We start from the raw sequence: 21,161 nt of genomic DNA on the forward strand, positions 1-21,161 counted from the left end.
ACGCTTTATTGCTTAATAATTTATTCTGTTTTATTATTTCAATTTATGCTTTATTGCTTTATATAAATTGTAAAATTTCAGTTTGTTTTAAAATTCTGTTTATTTAATTAGTATATAAATTGTAAATTTCAGTTTTAAATTTAGTTTGATTTATAATTTCAATTTATAGTTTATATAAATTATAAATTTCAGTTTATTTAATTACTAATTAGTATATAAGTTGTAAATTTTGTTTTATAATTTCAGTTTATAAATATAATTAGTATATAAATTTAGTTTATTTATTATTTAATTAGAATACAAATTAACAATTGCAAATTGTTAATGATTGTATAAGTAAATTTTTTTAATTAAAATAAAAAAAATAGTATAAAGTTTTTAAAATATAAAATTTATAGAGTTACTTAGACTCTTAGAGAGTTAGAACCTAGAACTTAGAACTTAAAAACTTAGAGTACAGATTTAGTAAAAAATTATTAACTAATATTCTACATATTTATTTTTTTTAATACCTTGAGGTCCTTGACAATTAATAATTTAATATTAGATCTACAATTTATAATAAATTCTAATTTGTACACAATTAGTCAAGTCTCAACTCTTAAGTGACTCAAGTTCAAGTCTATTACCATTTAAATAATTAAATTGTAAGATTTACAATTTCATATTTATTTTGTTAAATTGTAAATTTTATAGTACTGTAAATTATTAAAAAAATATGTTTTTTTTTGTAAACAGCACACTAAAATTAATATAAAAATCATAATGCCTATTAAAAAACATTTGTAGGTTGAATGAAGACCTTTAAAATTCATTAAAAATCATGTATTAATGGATTTCATGCTTCTTTTTCAATTTTGGCATAGTTGTGCATGCGTGAAAAAAATTCATGACCGTTACGCCCGCTTCCCGTTACGTAACACCCACGTCTCCCGCGTCCCGCAACACCAACGACCGTTACCTGACGTTACCCACGACCGCGATTTCGAACCATGGTCTGCACCTGATGATATCAATTTACCCATTGCTCTCAGAAAACAAAGTAGGTCAAGTACTCTCCATCCCATTTCAAAATTTATGTCTTATAAAACTCTGTCTACAGGGTGTCGTGCTTTTACCTCTAACCTTGACAGGATAAAAATTCCAAAGAATATCCAAGAAGCCTTGGAGATTCCTGAATGGAGGGAAGTTGTCATGGAGGAAATGCTGGCCCTCGAAAAGAATGGAACTTGGGATGTTATGAATTTCCCAAGAGGGAAGTCAATAGGCTGCAAATGGGTCTTCACAGTGAAATATAGAGCTGATGGGACAGTTGAACGGTATAAAGCCCGTCTTATTGCAAAAGGGTTTACACAAACCTATGGCATTGGCTACACGGAGACGTTTGCACCGGTGGCAAAATTGAATACTGAAATCAGAAAAGGTTTTCTGTATTTCTTGAATGAAGTATTTGCACAAGCCGATACATTATATTTATAATACAATCGGGTATGCTAAAGATGGAAACAATCTCCTAAAATAATCTCTCTCAATAATAGACGATTCTCTACATAAATATCCACTAAATCACTCAAGGGCACTTGGGATTTCTATACTCCCCCTCAAGTTGTATCATAGATATTGATCATATCCAACTTGCAGATGAAATCATCAAAACTCTATCGGGCTAACCCTTTGGTAAAGATGCCTGTTGTTTGTTCCTTGGTAGGAACATCAGTCATACAAATGGTTCCTTCTTCAACCTTTTCTTTGATAAAGTGTTAGACCACTTCACATGCTTAGTCTTGTCATGTTGAATTGGATTGAGAGAGATATTGATGGTTGCTTTGTTATCACAGTAGAGTTTGATAAGGAATTTCACCATGATTTGTATTTCTTCCAAAAGTTTCCGTAACCACGGTCCTGCACATATCCCTTGTGCAACTGCCCTGAACTCAACTTCAGCACGCCACTAAATTCTATTTTTTACTCCTCCAAGTCACCAAATTCCCCATACAAATGTGCAATATCCGGTGGTAAACCTTCTATCTTTGTACACAGCCTCTAGGTGAGTCTCCTTTGGTGAATGCAAGTGTTGGCTTACCACACTTAACTTAAAATGCGATGTCGGGTCTGGTATGTGATAGATAGATTAGTTTACCAACCAATCTCCGCTACCTCTCCTTTTCAACCGATATTCCGCAATCTTCAACTCTCTTTACTACTTCAATGGGGGTTTCACTAGGTTTGCATCCAAGCATGCCAGTTTCAGTTAGGAGATCAAAGATATACTTTCGCTGAGAGACACTAATACCCTTTTTTTATCTAGCAACTTCCATTCCCAAGAAGTACCTCATTTTTCCTAGGTCTTTAACTTCAAACTCAGCAGCTAGAACTTTCTTCAATCTTTCCATCTCCACTGTATCATCTCCAATTAGGATTATATCATCAACATACAAAATCAGAATTGCTTTCTTCCCACTTTCAAACTGTTGGAAAAACATAGTGTGATCTGATTGCCCTTGTCGATATCCTTGGTTCTTTATCACCTTTGCAAATATGTCAAATCATGCTCTAGGAGATTGCTTGAGTCCATACAGGGACTTCATAAGTTTACATAGTCTGTTTTCTTCACCTTTCTTACTGAAACCTAATGGTATCATCATGTAGACTTCGTCTTCTAACTCTCCATTTAGAAATGCATTCTTAATGTCAAGATGGTGAAGTGGCCAATCCAAGTTGCCTGCCAAGAATAGGAGAACCCAAATTGTATTCAATTTTGCCACAGGTGCAAACGTCTCCGTGTAGATGTCATAAGTCTGTGTAAACCCTTTTGAAACAAGACAGGCTTTATACCGTTCAACTATCCCATCAGCTCTATATTTCAATGTGAAGACCCATTTGCAGCCTACTGGCTTCTTCCCTCTCGGCAAATCCATAACATTCCAAGTCCCATTCTTTTCCAGGGCCCGCATTTCCGCCATGACGGCTTCCCTTCATTCAGGAATCTCCAAGGCTTCCGGGATATTCTTTGGAATTTTTATCCTGTCAAGGTTAGAGGTAAAAGCACAACACCTTGTAAACAAAGTTTTATAAGACATGAATTTTGAAATGGGATGGAGAGTACATGACCTAGTTTGTTTTCTGAGCGCAATGGGTAAATTGATGTCATTAGGTGCAGACTTATCATAAGGAAGCTCATGGCCATTTGGATCTATTACCTATCAGGATTGGGAGTGGACTCATGGTTGCTCGAAGCGATCACCAATTCCAACTCTCTTGGTGCCTAAGGTATGAGTTTCTCCCTGTTCTTTGATTTTGGTTTCATTGAGTAAACAAGTATCTCCTTGTTATTTTGTTTGTCTGCATCTCCCCCGGAGTTTAAGTGGTCCTTTGTACATGATAGATCAGGAAATGGTGTAATGTTAGTGGTGTTGACAAACTCAGTGTATGACACAGATTCATTAACAAAGAAATCAAAGAACCGATCTTCACTCCAATTCTCCCCTTGAAGAAAGGGCTTTTGGAAGTAAGGAGTGGTTTCAAAGAACGTGACATCAAGGCTAACAAACAATTTTTTTGTAACAGAATCATAACATTTGTAGCCTTTCTGAGTAGGAGAGTAACCAATAAAAACACACTTAATGGCGCGAAGCTCCAATTTATCCCTATTGCGAGCATGAACATGTACAAATGCAGTACACCCAAAATTTTTTAGGGAGAGATTGGAGTTGAGCCGAGAGTTGGGAAAACATTCTTGGAATTTTTGGAGAGAAGTGGCAAAAGAAAGAACCTAACTAGGCATTCTACTAATGAGATATGTAACTGTTAAAATGGCATCACTCTAAAAAAAAAATTTCATATTTGTAGTAAACATCAATGCTTGAGCAACTTCAAGAATATCCCTATTTTTGTGCTCAAAAACCCCATTTTGTTGAGGGGTATCCACACAGGAACTTTGATAGATGATTCCATTTTCTTGAAAATAATTTCCCAAGATATTATTGAAATATTCTGTACCATTATCAGTACGCAAAATTTGAATGTGAGTTTGGAATTGGATTTGAATCATGGAGAGGAAATTGATAAAAATTGAACGGACTTCAGTTTTATCTTTCAACAGGTAAACCCAACAAATACGAGTGTGATCATCAATAAAAGTAACATACCATTTCGTGTGAGTGCGATTAAGAGAGCGTGAGGGCCCCCATAAATCATTGTGAATCATAGTAAAAGGTCTGGATGGTTTTTATGTGGATTTGGGAAAGGAATTACGTTGGTGTTTTCCAAGTTCACAAATCTCACACGGAAAATCAGAAGACGTCTTATTTGAACACATAGAAGGAAATAAACGTCTTAAGTATTGAAACTTTGGATGACCCAGCCTAGAATGCCATAACAAAATTTTAGTATCCCTAGAAACAGATGTAGAATCACAAATAGCATTTTGACATTGTTCACTCATATTCGCCTCCTCAAAGTAGTAGAGTCCCTCACACTCCTTAGCACTGTCAATCGTCTTCCCCGATGATAGGTCTTGGAAAACACAGTGAGAGGAAACAAATTTAGCAGACCAATTGGAATTTTTGTTAACTGACTAATGGATAACAAATTGCAAAACAGTCTAGGGACGTGTAAGACAGATTCTAGAGTTATAGAGTCTGAGATTCGAATACTCCCTTTGCCTGCAACAAATGAGTGTGATCCATCTGCAATTTTAACTTTCAAATTTCCAACACAAGGTGGATAGGATGAGAACAAATGATAGGAATCAGTCATATGATTAGAAGCACCAGAATCAATTATCCATGGTGATTTGTAATGAGAGATGGTATTTAAGGCTGTCAAAAAATTACCTCGATGGGCTAAAGAACCAAAAGAAATACATGTGGAAGATTGACCTGATGCTTGAATGGTAGAGAACATTTTATAGAGTTTCTCCAACTGTTCTGGATTGAATGTGCCACTTGAAGTGGAATTATTATTTTTCTCACCTTGTGGTTTCTCGACTAGGTTATCAATAGCAGCTTGGTAGCCACAATTTTTGGGATGTCTCGACTTCTTGCGAGCTTCCCATGTATTTTCCAGCAAGTATCTTTTGACTAGCCCGGCTTGCGGCAGTGCTCACACCAGGGTCTTCCTTTTTGCGTTTTTTGGCTTGTCCCAGCAGGAGTTCCTCTTGAAATGAGGGCAGACATTTCGAGCCCATTGTTTCTAATCAGAATCGGCTCCTTCAACATCACTTTGCACCGGTTCTCCTCTCACCTCACCTCCGAGAAAACTTCCCAAGTTGAAGGCAAAGGACGTTGGCCGAGAATCCTCCCTTGCACCTTGTCCAAGTCTCGGTTGAGTCTTGCCAAAAATTCAAAACTCATCTTGAGTCTTTTCTAGTAGTGGGCACTGTCTCTAGGGCATTCCTATTCTTCCACAATGCTCAAGTCGAGTTCTTGCCAGAGATTCGTCATCTCTATATAGTAATCTGTGACTTCTCTTTCTCCTTGCCGCATCTGCCATAGCCGAGTTTTGATCTCAAAGATTAGAGAGTAGCTTTCAACGTCAACGTATGTCTCTTGAACAGCATCCCAAACGTCCTTCGCCAACGGTAGGAACAATTAGGTCTTGCCGATTGAAGGTTTCATGGAGTTCACCAGCCACGCAGTCACCATGGAGTTCTCGGACTTCCACTTCTGCATAGCTACACCGTCGGTTGAGGCGGGCTTCTTCTTCTCGCCGATAAGGTAGCCTATTGACTGAGCCCTTTCACGGAAATTCTTTCCGTTTAGTCTCACCACCGAGAGTAGGAAGGACGAATTGTCTAGCCTATTCAAATTCAAGGTGGAGGTGGCTTTAGTCTCGTCGTCGAGAGCTTCAGAGGTGCTCGACCCTCTGCTGTTGACGGCTCCTTCTGGCATCGTTAACTAGGATTAGAGAAATCCTAGCTCTGATACCATGAAATCAGAATAGGTTTTCTGTATTCCTTGAATGAAGTATTTGTACAAGACAATACATGATATTTATAATACAATCGGGTAAGCTAAAGATGGAAGCAATCTCCTAAAATAATCTCTCAATAATAGACAATTCTCTACATAAATATCCCCTAAATCACTCCAAGACACTCGGGATTTCTACAAATACGGTTCAGGTTTTGGTAGCCAATTTGGATTGGTCACTTCAACAACTCGACACTAAGAATGCAATTCTAAATGGCAAGTTAGAAGAAAAAGTCGACATGACAATACCACCAGGTTTTAGTAAGAAAGGTGAAGAAAACAGAGTATGTAAACTCAAGAAGTCCCTGTATGGACTCGAGCAATCTCCTAGAGCATGGTTCGACAGATTTGCGAAGGTGATAAAGAACCAAGGATATCGACCACGGGCAATCAAATCACTCTATGTTTTTCCAACAATCTAAAAGTGGGAAGAAAACAATTCTGATTGTGTATGTTGATGATATAATCATAACTGGAGATGATACAATGGAGATGGAAAGATTGAAGAAAGTCCTAGCTGCTGAGTTTGAAGTTAAAAACCTAGGACAAATGCGGTACTTCTTGGGAATGGAAGTTTCTTGATCAAAAAAGGGTATTAGTGTCTCTCAGCGAAAGTATATCCTTGATCTCCTAACCGAAACTAGCATGCCTGGATGCAATCCTAGTGAAACCCCCATTGAAACAGTAAGAAAGTTGAAGACTGCGAAATATCAATTGAAAATGAGAGGTATCAGAAATTGGTAGGTAAATTAATATATCTATCACATATCAGACCCGACATCGCATTTGCAGTAAGTGTGGTAAGCCAACACATGCATTCACCGAAGGAGACTCACCTAGCGGCTATGTACAAGATTCTCAGGTATCTCAAGGGTCCTCTGGGCAAAGGACTCTTCTTCAAGAAATGTGAATGCAAGGAAGTAGAAGTTTTCACAAATGCTGATTGGGCAGGATCAGCGGAAGATAGAAGGTCTACCACCGGATATTGCACATTTGTATGGGAAAATTTGGTGACTTTGAGGAGTAAAAAACAGAATGTAGTGGCTCGAAGTAGTGCTGAAACTGAGTTTAGAGCAATTGCAGAAAGGATATGTGAAGGACTGTGGTTATGAAAACTTTTCGAAGAACTACAAATCACGGTGAAAGTCCCTATCAAACTCTACTGTGATAACAAAGCAGCCATCAGTAACTCTCTCAATCCAGTTCAACATGACAGGACTAAGCATGTAGAAGTGGACTGACATTTTATCAAAGAAAAGGTTGAAGAAGGAACCATTTGTATGACTTATGTTCCTACCAAAAAACAAACAGCAGAAATCTTTACCAAATGGTTAGCCCGACAGAGTTTTGATGATTTCATCTGCAAGTTGGATATGATCAATATCTATGATCCAACTTGAGGGGGAGTGTAGAAATCCCGAGTGTCTTGGAGTGATTTAGGGGATATTTATGTAGAGAATTGTCTATTATTGAGAGAGATTATTTTAGGAGATCGTTTCCATCTTTAGCATACCCGATTGTAATATAAGTATAATGTATCGGCTTGTACAAATTATTCATTCAAGAAATACAGAAAACCTATTCTAATTTCACACAAGCTATCACGAAATGATAGATTAACTACGCTCAAGAGAATTCCCCCATGCCTAAGGAGAGTGGTGTTAGTTCCAAGGTTTATTAACTAGATGATAACATTGGACTAATGGCTTTGTCTTTAAGTTGTGATTCAACAAGATTTCAAGCCATTAGAGTTGGAAGATTAAGGTAGCTTGAAGGTTTTGATTTGTTTACTTGTATTTGTTTATCTCTCAATTGTAATTTTATGTGCTAAAACTCCGTGCTTTTTATCATCTTATGGCACAAAGAAACTTTGTTTCAAACCTCAAATTTTATTGGAAAATTGTTTAGATCTAAAAGAATTTTGAAATAAGGTAAGAATGGTTTGTCCCATGCATAGTTCTGAGATATAGGTTGGTTGGTTCTCGTGATAGGTCAATCTATCTAGGCAAAAGGTTGAATGGTCAATCCAATCAATAAGTCAACTGGCCGAAAGGGATACATTGACCGTTCAAACTACCTAACACATCTTAATGAGCTAAAAACAGCTAACTTGACACTAAACTCTATATATAAGCCCTCTAACAAGCAAAAAACAAGTTTGACTCCAAGCTTATAAGAGACTATTGCCATCATATTTGTCAATCCTAATACCGTCAATCCCTCTTTAATATTTTAAATTAACTTATCTTCCTCAAAAAGAGAAAATACTATCTAAAGAACTTTTCTTTCACATTTGATCTTTCAAGTTGTATATCAATCCTTGTGAGGAACTTCTCTGGTTGTATTCAACTAGTGCCGCATGGCCCTTCACACAATGTGAAAAGTTCAGCCTGTGACACAGGCCTGGAATCATTAACATCATTTTGCACTTGGGCCAAATTCTAAATAATACAGGTTATGTGTATGATAAGTATGCAGGTGAGCCCACAATTCCTATTATTAAAGGCCCATTCTTCAAAACTTGCATTTGAGCCCAACTTATTCAAATTGGAGAGATCTTTCAAAGGGAGAAGGGACTCCATGCTTCTCTAATAAGGCTACTTCACAACTAGGGAAGGGAAAGGGGAAGGGGAAGGGGACTCAGCCATATCTATTGTGCAGGAATCGGGTAAGATAACCAGATGCTCATGAATCTCAGCTGGTGGGTCATGTATGGACGGATTTGGGTACAAATAGAATCTGAATCTCTACTCATTCTAGGTCTTTAGTAGAAGAAGATAGAAGTTGTGAAGTGGAACAGTCAAAGGAGCAGTCTTTGCTGAATAGTGACCATGGGAGCTTTAAAAAGGTTCTACATAACCATTATCAAAAGGAGGTTTGCGCAAAAGATAAGCAAGGGATATTGATAGAGCAAGGGATAAATTCATTAAGGATGGGAAGAGTTCAGTTAAGGATGGGGTTAGATAAATTTATTCCCATTGGATGGTGGTGCCGGTGGGGGCTGAAGTGAAGAAACTTCTTGAAGAGAAACAAGATAATTCTCACACAAATATGTCAAAGGGAGAAGGGGATCCATGCTTCTGTAATAAGGCTACTTCACAACTAGGGAAGGAGAAGGAGACTCAGCCATTCTATTGTGCAGGAATCGGGTAAGATGACCAATTGATGCTCATGAATCTCAGCTGGTGGGACATGTATGGATGGATTTGGGTGCAAATAGAATCTGAACCTCTACTTATTCTAGGTCTTTAGTAGAAGATAGAAGTTGTAAAGCAGAAAGGTAAAAGGAACATTCTTTGCTGAATAGTTATCATGGGAGCTTTAAAAAAGTGCGACACAACCATTATCAAAATCAGGAGGTTTGAGCAAAAGATAAGCAAGGGAATATTAATAGAGCGAGGGATAAATTCATTAATGATGGAAAGAGGTCAGTTAAGGATGGGATTAGATAAGGCTTATTCCCATTGAATGGTGGTGCAGGTGGGTGCTGAAATGAAGAAACTTTTTAAAGAGGAACAAACTAATTCTCACTCAAAGATATCAAAGTCTATGAGAAGAGATTCTGAGGGTTGATTATTTATTGTGAAAACTGTGTTTGCAAAACAGAATGTTTCAGGTAGCAAGGAAGGTGAAGGAGCTTATTCTAAGGAAATGAAGAAATCAAAGGGTGTGAAGAATTGGGGCAATGTGTCTGAGACTTAAAGAGTGATGTTGATAGTGAAGTGCATTATTACTCGATGAGACCCAGGAAAAATATGGATCTGTTTCAGATTCATCCTATTTAGTTGGGGATACTCCTCGCGTACCCCCAATGCCACTCAGAAGTTTGGAAGGTATACCTGGATAACAGGGAGGTCTCAAACAGACCAAGCATGCCATTTTGCCAATCCCTGCTTCTCCTGTCGAATTGATAATGAAAGGAGATTGAAGCACAAAAATGGTGGATTGGATGGGATTGGGGTTGTATGATCCTTGCTTGTCAAGAAGATCATTTAGATGGGGGTACGGGTAAGATGAATAAAGGCCAGTATGAGCTAGCAAATTTCAGATGCTTGATTAATTATGAAGACGGATTTAAAAAGGACTTTTTGGTTCAGGTAGACTAGGTAGTGTTTTTCCCTAGGTGTTTTCTTTTTCTCTAGTTAGGACTTCTAAACCTCTGCTCTGCTGTTCTTTCTCTCTCCTAATGTATTTCTATAGCTGTCTAAAAAAAAGTATATATTCCAATAATCATATTGAAGCAGTCTAACCTTCGATGATAATTAATTAAGCATCAAGCTGTTTATACATCAATAGATGTATTAAACTGAGATTTAAAAATTAAAATAAAGGAGGCACATAGAATAGGTTTGTTTCAACCAGTAAAAAATTATTCAAAGATGTTATGCTCAAAGATGAACTGAAGCCAATTTATATATCAAATCAAGCAAACAACCCTTATGTAAAGAGGCAAAAGAATTTGTGTAAGTAGCCAATCTTCATCAGATAACCTGCAGATCATGATTTCAAGACACACAAATGATTTTATGAAACATAAGTGCCACCTGAGATGGATCAAGAGTTAGCATTCGCTCCAGCAGATCTAAAGCATGGCGGTCAAAGCTGTAACAAGAAAGACAGGTCATGAGATGAATCAACTTCATGTATTAAACCTCCAATATTTAAAACAATCCAAAATCATAGCAATGATACTGACTGAAAATGCTAACTATCAGCCTACTCACTGTCTGAAAACTTCCCGTACACGTCTCTTCATGGGCCTTGATGGCTTGAAATTGTTATACCAAGGAATCTTTGAAACACCAGGCCAATTGATCTCATCAGGAGCTCCACACAGATCAAAGATCTTGTTCAATTGCTCGGGCTATGTTAATTGAATAAAGGTATATTACTGACAGACTTCCACCAAATATTTACCAAGTAATACAATTGAAGAGACTGTAGAATATTATTGTCAAAAATCAAAAGGATTCAAAACTTAATGTTCAGTATCTGAGACTTAAAATTTACATTTTGAAAATTATTGTTAAAAGATCCCATGGATTGCAGGCAAAGATCACATGAATTGCAAGCATATCTACTCATTTGGAAAGTGAGGAATGTTGAAAATTAAGGGGTCATTTGTTTGCGCTTAATGGCCTCTAAATAGAGGTTGGTTTCTTAACAGTCCAAAATTCAGTGAAGCAGTGTTCTTTCGTTACCCTCTCAAATAGCTCTGGATTGCCTCTAGGAGAATCAGCAATCTCCCTAGTGTTGATTCAGTAAGAGCACAAATTAGAGGCTTTTTTGACATTTTTACCCCTAAAAAATAACACCAATTACACAACCTCGGCTCTCCTCCCACGATCACCCAAATGACTCATGCCCTATCTCTCCAAGCTTTCACCTCTGCAGTCTCTTCATTGCTGAACGAGTACCTTTAGTGTTATCTCTCTTCTTTCGACATTCTCCTTGCTCCTTCAACACCAGCATGTTATTTCCCCTCTTCTCCTTCTCCTTCTCCTTCTTCTTCTTCCTTTTCATTTATATTCTGATTTTAAAAAAAAAAAAAAATATTGGTAGTTATGCTTTGGTTTATCTACTGCTGCACAAGATCTCAAAATATGATTAGAAAGGCCCATTTTGCTTGATAAATCTCCAACTAGTAAAGCTTTCAATTTTGGAAAGATTCAAATATTCATTTGCATATTAAAATGAACTCTACCCTCCAGAGAATCCAAGCCCACAGCAGAAAGAGGTCATGAAAGCAGTAGATTTTTAGCTCTTCCACTTCCTTTGTGGCGATTTACGAAGATTTTTCTATATATATATATATATATAAAGGATCAAAATGTTAGATCCATTGATGGAAATTATAAAATTGAGGTTTTTGCAGAAGAAAGGTGAAAAAATGGAGAAAAAGCAAGTATTTAGTTGAAGTGTTAATTAAAAATAATAATTTCTTATTATATTTCACAATAAATAACATTTTATATTTTAAAGCATTTACATTAGAAAATATTTTCAACTAATGCTTTATGTTTTTTTGAACACATTATTTTTTATATAAGTAAAAAAAATTTTATCTCAAAAAATGTTCATTAATTTTAACAAACAGGTTTTCCCTTGATAGTTGGAAAAACACATATATTCAAAGGTTAATTACCAAACAACTAAAATAATTCAGCATTCAGATTCAGAAACATCATCCTTTTATATTCAAAACCCAGTTCACAGATTCGCAATTACATTCAGCATTCAGCGCTAACTACTAAATTTTATCAAACACCCCCTCAGTATAGGACCCTTCACATAAAAGTTGAACAATTATTGTCAGAAATGTGGAACAAACCATTATCTTAACAGCCCTCAAATATGAAAACCTCACAGCACTGTGGAAAATAAACATCCATTGCACAACCATACATTATAAATTAAAAAACTGTTCAAACCATCAATAAGCAGTCCATGCAAAACTTTTAACATTAACAAATGGCAAAAATATGGAAGCACTAAAGAATAAGCTTGTAGTCAATGGCTCATCTCGTGGGTCTACCAGAGAGACCGATTATGCAATTAATAAGCAGTTAAATAAGCATATCTATCTATTTATTAATCCTGAAGCAAGAGGTGAATCTGGTGCTAAGACGTGGCACCAGCTTTTTTTTTTTCTTGCATCCATTTTTTTTAATATTTTTCACTTTTCCTTTTGTCTTCTCCCTCTCTCCCTCCCCCTCTCGCCTCTCTCTATCTCTCTACAGCAGGCTGCAGGGGGCCCTTTGTGGGCTCCACGAAATTTTGTTTTTTATTTTTAAAACTCATCTCTCTCTCTCTCTCTCTCTCTCTCTCTCTCATGGAAAAAAATTTTACAAAACCCAATGTAAGTGGGCCCGCTAAAGTTATTTTTTTTGTTTTTTACTTTTCTCTCTCCCCCTCCTTCATGAGATTGATCCACCTCAATCACTCTCCATTCCAGTACCTTTATATTATAAAACTAATCGAAATTATTACATCGCACTTTCTTTATCTTTTATTTATATTTACATACAGTAAAATTGTAGAATTAAGCCAAATCCAAAATATAAAATACATATCCCATGTTAGTTTATGTTTACATATATTAAAAACTATGAATTTAATTAAAAATTACTTCTAAAATTATAAAATTAATTCAAATTCAAATTATTAAAAAATATAGAATTATATATACCATCTTACATTTATGTTTATATAACTTAAAATTATAAAAATGATTGTAATTATTTTTAAATATACAACACAATACAATTTCTTCACCTACTTTCCACCAAAAGTTTCCAATAACAAATATACAATACATTCATAGATAAATATATATTTTATATATAAATACATAAATGCACGTAGATTTAATAAGTGTTCAACCTTCCTTTTTTTATAAAATTAGCTATTAATTTAAAATCTTATTTTATTAATTATTGTCTATTATTTTTCTTTCTAATTAATCAGGGCTAGTACAAAATATTTTAGTTTAATTCAATAATATTAAAATACAGATTTTTATTTTTTCTTTCCAATTTATTAGGGCTAATACAAAATTTTTTTTTTTAACTCAATAATAGTAAAATATAAAGTTTTATTCTTCCAATAAGTAGTTGTTAACCAATGTCCAGGCGTGCATTGATAACATGATACAGTGATACAATAAATAAATAAACAGAATTTAGAAACATGATGTCATATGTCACTGCTGGTATTATAATTTAACATACTGATACAATCTTTAATCATTATAATCTATATCTCATATATTTATTAATATTAGGTGTTGCAATTATATATATATATATATATATATTTGATCATAATACATATTATTGATATATTATATTTGTTCACAAATATTTCAATCAAACGTGCAGAATTAATTTTTACCCCAAATTTTACATTTGAAATCCTCATTCGATATTAGTTTGGTGTATATCTAGATTTTATTTTCCTAAATTAATTTCACATTTAAACTGCCCTGTCGCAAACAAATTTACATCATTTATAATCTCCATGTCCCCAACATCTTTCAAATTCTATGTACTATAGACAATTATGTAAGTACCAACCTTTCCATCTAAATTTATCAATATTTTACAATTATGTTGAACAAATGATGCAAAATAATATCCTAAATTATAATATTATTATTAAAAATAATTATCAAATTTCATATGCATGCCTGCCGCAAAGCACGGTGCGGTTTTTCTAATCAATAATTCGCATGAAATATGCTTATAATTTAAATCTCATAACTAATATCTACCACCAGTGTTATTTTAGTAATATTATAATCAATCAAATACCAAATACCCCACTCAAACGGCTGTCTTAATGTTCAAAGCAAAAACATATGAAAACAAGTTTAAAAAATATACAGTGCAGATATCATAACCAAAAACACAAACAACAACAAAGCTTTATGTCACACTACATGGGGTCGGCTATATGAATCCTTTTCCACCAATGTGCACAATCATGGTCAATATCCTCTAACAAATGGATGTTTGTCAAATGTCAAATCCCTTTGCACTACCTCTTTTCAATTTATTCCAGGTCATTTCCCCTTCTACTACCACTAAAATTGGCTAGTTCACTCCTGCTTACGAGTGCATTCTTCGGCCTACATTGCATGCCCAAACCATCTCAACTGCCCCTCCTTATCTTTACTTGTATATGTGATATGCCTAACTTACCACAAATGTGTTCATTCCGGCTTAAACCATGTGCAAGTCACTTTTGCTTTTCCCTAAACTTTTTCATTAATCTTCTAAATACATAAATTGTTTTTCAAGTTGATCTCAAGGCATAAAACCAAAGGGATTTTTTGAAACCCACTTTTCTAACCTTATTCTTTGTCATTGCCAATTCCCAAATTTTCATTGTATTGCTCATACATTTAATTCCATGATCATTACAGTTTTGAATATCTCCTTTATTTTTTTATCGAGGTATTATAGAGTGTTTTCCTCCATTTGTTTGGTATTTTCTCAATTCTTATAATTGTGTTAAATAAATTAGTTAACCAAATAAGTCTATTATCACCTAAGCATGCCCAAACTTCAATTGGGATGTCATCCAATCCTAAAAAATTTTCCATTTTTCTTTTTTTTTTTAAAGCAAACTTAACTTCATTATATATCATTGTGCGGATAAGTCTAAAATTTATAGTCCTTTCCTCATTTGTTAATTCTAAGTTTAAGTCTTCTACTTGGTTCTCATTAAATAGCTTATCAAAGTAACATCTTCATCTTTCTATCATATCTTTACCTTTAACTAAAACACTATAATCCTCAATTTTTGTACATTTTATGTTTGCCCAAGTCCTTGCTCTTTCTCCCTAGCTCTAGCAAGTAGAAATAAGTTTTTTACCCCTTCTTTCGTATCTAGTCTACCATATAAATTATTATATGATCTATGTTTGACCTTATAATGACCTTTGCATTTTTCTTGCCTCTTCATACTTTTCAAAGTTTTCTATGTTTTCATATTTTAATAATGTCTTAAACCACATTCTTTTTTCCTTAATGGCGTCTTGGACATCTTGATTCCACCACCAATGTTTTCTACTTTCCAAAAATCTTCCTTAAGATTTGCTATCTTTTAATACCAAAGATTTTTCATATCAATGTTATCTCTTATTGTCTAATCACCATCTTCGATCATTTTGTTTTGAAATTCTATTATATTTTCTCTTATTGGATTCCACCACCTAGTTCCTTTAAATTGACCTTTGTTACCCTTTCTTTTCAATTTTTCATGCATATATCGAACACTAATACTTTATGTTATCTGGTTAAACTTCACCTAGGAGAACTTTATAATCCTAACATGCTAAGCAATTTACCCTCCCCGGTAAGAGAAAATCTGTTTAAAAATTATTTTGTCATTAAGGTTATTAAGTGTTCTTCTCTCTTCTAAAGCATGTATTTGTTTTTATAAGATCGTATGGCATGGCAAAGTCTAAGAACATATTACTAGATTCATTTTTATCTCCGCATCCATGTCCTCCACCATAACCTTCCAATGTGATCATCCAAACCTGCTCCTATGAGTATTATCTCAATTCTTGTTATGCCTTCTAAATCATTATCCATATATTCCCAAATTTGTCTTTTAAGGTTTTTCAATAAGCTTTTTTGAGGAGAAAAAGCACTAGTGACATTTATCATCTCTTTGTACTAAGACCATCTTGATTTTTATGATTCTATCTCCTACTCTTTCAACATCTACAATACTAACTTTAGGTCTTCGTCTACCATGATATCCTACCCCATTGCTTTTATTTCTTAGTGTACCAAAGTTTAAACCCTGATTGTTCACTTTCTCTAACTTTTTTCCCTGCCCACATAATTTCTTGAAGGCAAATTTGTTATTTTTTTCTTCCAATCGTCGTGTCAACTACATCCATGCTTTTACTAACAATGTAAAAATCATAAATGAAAAAATTATTTAATGACAGGAATAGTGAACATTAGAAAATGGGTGAAAGACTTATTTTCCTGTTTTCTACTTTAGTTTGGGGAAAATACAGGCGCACAAAGACTGCATTAACTAATTGGCACCTACAATCTACTAATGACAAGTATATTCTAGGAGGTATTTAATGTGGCATTTTATTCAGGAGATCTTAGATGCTCCCTTGCACCTCAATTCCAAGAAATCTTGATGCCCAAGGTGTGGATCTTGGAAATATTAAGGTAGTAACGTTTGGTTTGAATCAATGTTTTAACCAGAAAGTAGCTGCAAGGAATTTTAAACCAAGGCAAGGCATAAGCCTTAAGGTGTTGAGGCATAAGCCAATTCAGCAATTTTATTATTTTTAATTTTTTGATAAAAATATATAAATAAATTGCATACATCTTTAGAAATAAGGAAAATTATTATAATTTTTAAACTACTTCTTGTTGGCCATTCCAGTACTAACTTGAAGTCAATAGGCAAATCATGCCAAGGGATAGAATATTGCAAAGTTCAAATTATTTTCGTGACCTAAAATGCAACTCTCAATTGTTTTGAACAGGTTGAGATTCAAGAGTCTTAGAAATAGCCTCATATTAAGACATTCCTTCGCATAAACATGTGGTTATGACGTTTAAGCCCAACTATAACTTGAGATTTTTCACTCACTCAAAAGCCTCAACTAAAAACGCACGGAAGAATGTCTTTTTGTATAAATGTGTAAGTCTGTGTATAATATGTTGGCCTTTCTAGGATTTCATATTTTAACCCATACTTTAAGTTGTTTTAGGCATGCTTCATCTTCAGTGGAGCCTCAATTGAGCCTATAACATAATGGGTATAAAACACGACAAAGCTTAGCCCAACACAAGAATGCTGGATTAGTTTTTTGGTTTTATGGCTGTTTGTTGTTAACAATTTTATTTTCACTTTTTTTTTTTTTGTGTTCCGTGCCCCGGGGGGGGGGGGGGAGAAAATAACCTTTATTGAAACTAGCATGGAGTGACAAATACAGCAAAAAGGAGAACTGATGCAGGACCAATTGCACAAAAGGATACAGGAAAATATGAGAAAACAAAAGGAAAAAAAATGGAAATTAAGAGAGAGAGAGAGAGAGAGAGAGAGAGAGAGAGAGAGAGAGAGAGAGAGAGAGAGAGAGAGAGAGAGAGAGAGAATAAATGAAGGCAAAGCTCAACTAGGGCTGAATGCTCAATACTTCAACCTACATTAAAACGTCCTATAACATTTCTCCTAATACTAAATAAGTAAACAATCTCTTGGAACTAATATCAAATCCTAATAAATGAAACATGATATCAAATACCTAAAAATTAGATCAACACATGATTGTAAAATATCTAAATCATAAAACCCAAGATAATCGTAAAGATACTAGACAATCATAACGACGCTATATCATCTCTAGGCCTATGGTAGTCACAAAGTTCTCATTGACTGTGATTTCTATAAATTCCCCCATGTTGAGAAAAGCTTATGCTAGAAAAGAAAGACAGATGTACCTCTCCAATACATCTAGGTGCGGACTATGCAACTCATCTTTCATAAACTATGTGGAGACAAAAGAAAGAAAATGCATCCACGTCACGAGGTATTGCCTATACCCTCCTTCTGCAGATGTGACATGCACATCTCCTAGAATGCTCCCAACACGTTTACAAAAAATAGAGAAGAGATGGAAGCACCAGAATTGGAATTAATGGTGGAACCACTCCATAAGGTGAAATATCTGTGTGCACATCACGAGGCCCAAAGATGCCTCAGTAAGGGGTTAAGTGCACAACATTGAAAAGAGGACTAATGCTTATACTGAATGGTAATTAAAGTACAAAAGCATTGGGGCCCAACCGACAAAGAACTTAAAAAGGACTAGAAGCATGAGCATGTAATTTTTCAAAATAATGCTTACGGTAATTTTCCCCATAGTCACCCTGATTTAATTTGACATACCTACAATGGGCCAAGCTAGCTTAAATTGTGCAATATTCAAGCTATCTTTTGTCTTATATAAGCATGAAGGTCACCAATATGTTAGGCAAAATACTTGGCTGATAAAGATGGTCAGGCATCCGATGGCATTACTCTAAATGGTTGAGGAGAGGATAGGTTCTGTTTTTTAGGGTATTCCCAAGAACAGATCCAATGGAGATAGGGTGGGGCCCATAGCTCAGAGGATTAGAGCATGTGGCTACAAACCAAAGTGTCAAGGGTTTGAATACCTCCTCGATCACAACCGACCTAAAAGGGAGGGACCTTTCCCTTTGGGGTAGGAATATCATGATCAGGATACCAAACCCAAAGCTATGGAAAGGCCAACATGGGGACAAAGGGAATAACCATGGACAATTTGAAAAGGAGTGTTTCGAGTAGATTAATTCATGGAATTATTGTATGCAAATTCTGCAGTAGGTAACGACAAATCTTAGTTCAGGCTTATCCCCTAATATGAAGCTAAGTAAGCTACCCAAACTATGATTAACCACCTCAATACGACCATCTGAGGATGGAAAGCAAAAAAACTTTAGTTAGGTGCCAAACAATTCCCATAAGGTCTTCAAGAAATTGCTAACAAATTTCATATCCCTATCAAAGACTATTGATGTTGGCAACTCATGGAGAAAAACACTTTCATGTAAGAAGAGCTCAACTATGCGTGATGCATCACTAGTTTTATGAGATCCATCATTTTTTAATACCTATCAACCACCACATGAATGGACTCATGCCCCCTAACAATTTTAGGCAACCCTCGAACAAAATCCACACTAAGATCCTTCCAAGCTGGACGAGGAAATGGAAGAGGAGAATAGAGGCCAATGTTTTGCTTCTTAGCCTTAGACCTAATTGGCAACAGTGAGACACATCCTAGCAAAATTTTCTTTTACAAAATAGAACCTATCTTCAACTAGAAGAGTGGCCTTATCCCCACCCAAAATGGCCAACAAAGCCGCCAACATGCAACTGCGAAACAAAACAGTCGCACAAGGAAATGCTAGTCTCTCTAAAAAAAATAACCATCCTTAATCACAAAATCAATATAAGCATGACGGTTATCATTTTGCACCTCTTTGAAAATGATGCTAAATTAATGTCAAAAAGTGTACTCATCCTTTATACACTCAAAGCCCACTATGCGAATACTCAGAGTGTAAAAGTGCTACAACTCAACTAAGTGTGTCAGCAAGCTGATTCTTAGTATGCGCATGATACCTAAGAACAAAAGAGTATTCTTTGAGAAATTCAATCCATATAGCATGCTCATCACTAAGATTCTTTTGTGATTATAGTGCTAGGCCATCAAAATACATGACAAAATTTCTAGGTAGTAGATAATACCTCCAATGCCCAAGTGCTTGCACAGTGCACCACAGCATAGAACTCTGTCATGTGCAGTATATTTCAACCATACACCATTGAATTTCTTGCTGAAGTAGACTAACACCCAGTCAATACCTATTCTAGACACATCATAACAACCTTGAAGACTTTAAAGAAATCTAGATAAAAACGGGTGCATGAGACATCTTCAGCTTCATCTCCTTGAAATCTTTGGCAGCTGTCATGGCCTAATAGAAGTCCCCTTTCCATGATGATGCTAAAGTTCCTAATGAACCATTGTAAAAGGTGGCTAGCCCATGAAAAGTACGCACGTCAAAAATGGATTTGGGCTATGGACAGTCCAATACAAACACATAGTATTCACCTTCTCAGCATCAGTAGAAATGCCTAGCCTGACACGACATACTCTAAAAATACAACGCTAGTTTGAAGCAAGGAACACTTCTTAAGGTTCATACATATCTTAGTAGACCTTAAAGTAATGAAAACTGCACAAAAATGGTCCCAATGTTTCTCTCTAGACTGATTGTAGATCAAGATATCATCAAAATATACAATACAAAACTTACCTTGAAAGGGATTAAGTATTGTCATGAATCTTATAAACGTGCTTGATGCATTAGACAACCCAAAAGGCATGATAAGCCACTCATATAAACCATCTTGGGTCCTAAAAGTTGTTTTCCACCGATCCTGTATCATATCCTAATTTGGTGATAGATGCTATGTAGATCCAATTTTGAATAGACCCTAAACCTGCCAACGAACTAATCTAACATATCATCCAACTTAGGAATGAGAACCTGTGTTTCATTGTGATTTTGAAGTCAAAAGAGTTGGGAAGGCACACGAACTAAATAGGCTCACTGTGCCCTTCCTTTAACAGACTTTCTATCTGTCTATTCATTCCAGCACACTCCCTAGGGTTCAACCTATAATGTGGGAGATTTGGTAGTTGGACCCGAGAACAAAGTATGGCATGTTGAATGTCTTGTAGAGGGGGCAAGTAATATCACGAGTTTGAGGCTTGTCAGAATCAAACTTAAACACGCCTTTTGTTGCTAGTGCTAACAGAAATCCTAACTCCTTTCCCTCTTTTCCAAATTTCTTACGAATCAAAATGTTGCTCCCTTTTGTGCCAGACATTGTAGAAGTACCCTTGGAGTCAATGCTTAACAATTGCAAGGTTATTGTCCGATCGCATGTTTGAACACGTAAGTGTTAATCGAATCTGTTAAGATTTGATTAAAATGAAGGACCTAACTTGAAGATAGGTCCCTCCCTCGATTTATAATACAAATTAAATACATTCTAATGACAATAATACCCTTACTAACGCTCACTAATTAATATACTAACACACTC

The 21,161-nt window shown here is 35.4% G+C and overlaps 1 protein-coding gene across 1 annotated transcript in view; it reads right to left on the minus strand.

Moving 5' to 3' along the window:
* The window catches only part of LOC131165549 (cyclin-dependent kinase C-1-like), a 94,104-nt gene that overhangs the window by 18,803 nt on the left and 54,140 nt on the right, over positions 1–21,161 (minus strand). The window contains exons 9-10 of the mRNA XM_058123463.1: positions 10,697–10,836; positions 10,517–10,574 (exon numbers count right to left, since the gene is read on the minus strand). Coding sequence (XP_057979446.1) covers positions 10,517–10,574; positions 10,697–10,836 — 198 coding nt within the window. The remainder of the gene's footprint in view (positions 1–10,516; positions 10,575–10,696; positions 10,837–21,161) is intronic.

This window comes from Malania oleifera, chromosome 1 (genome assembly GCF_029873635.1).
Source record: "Malania oleifera isolate guangnan ecotype guangnan chromosome 1, ASM2987363v1, whole genome shotgun sequence".
NCBI classification, from domain to species: Eukaryota; Viridiplantae; Streptophyta; class Magnoliopsida; order Santalales; family Ximeniaceae; genus Malania; species Malania oleifera.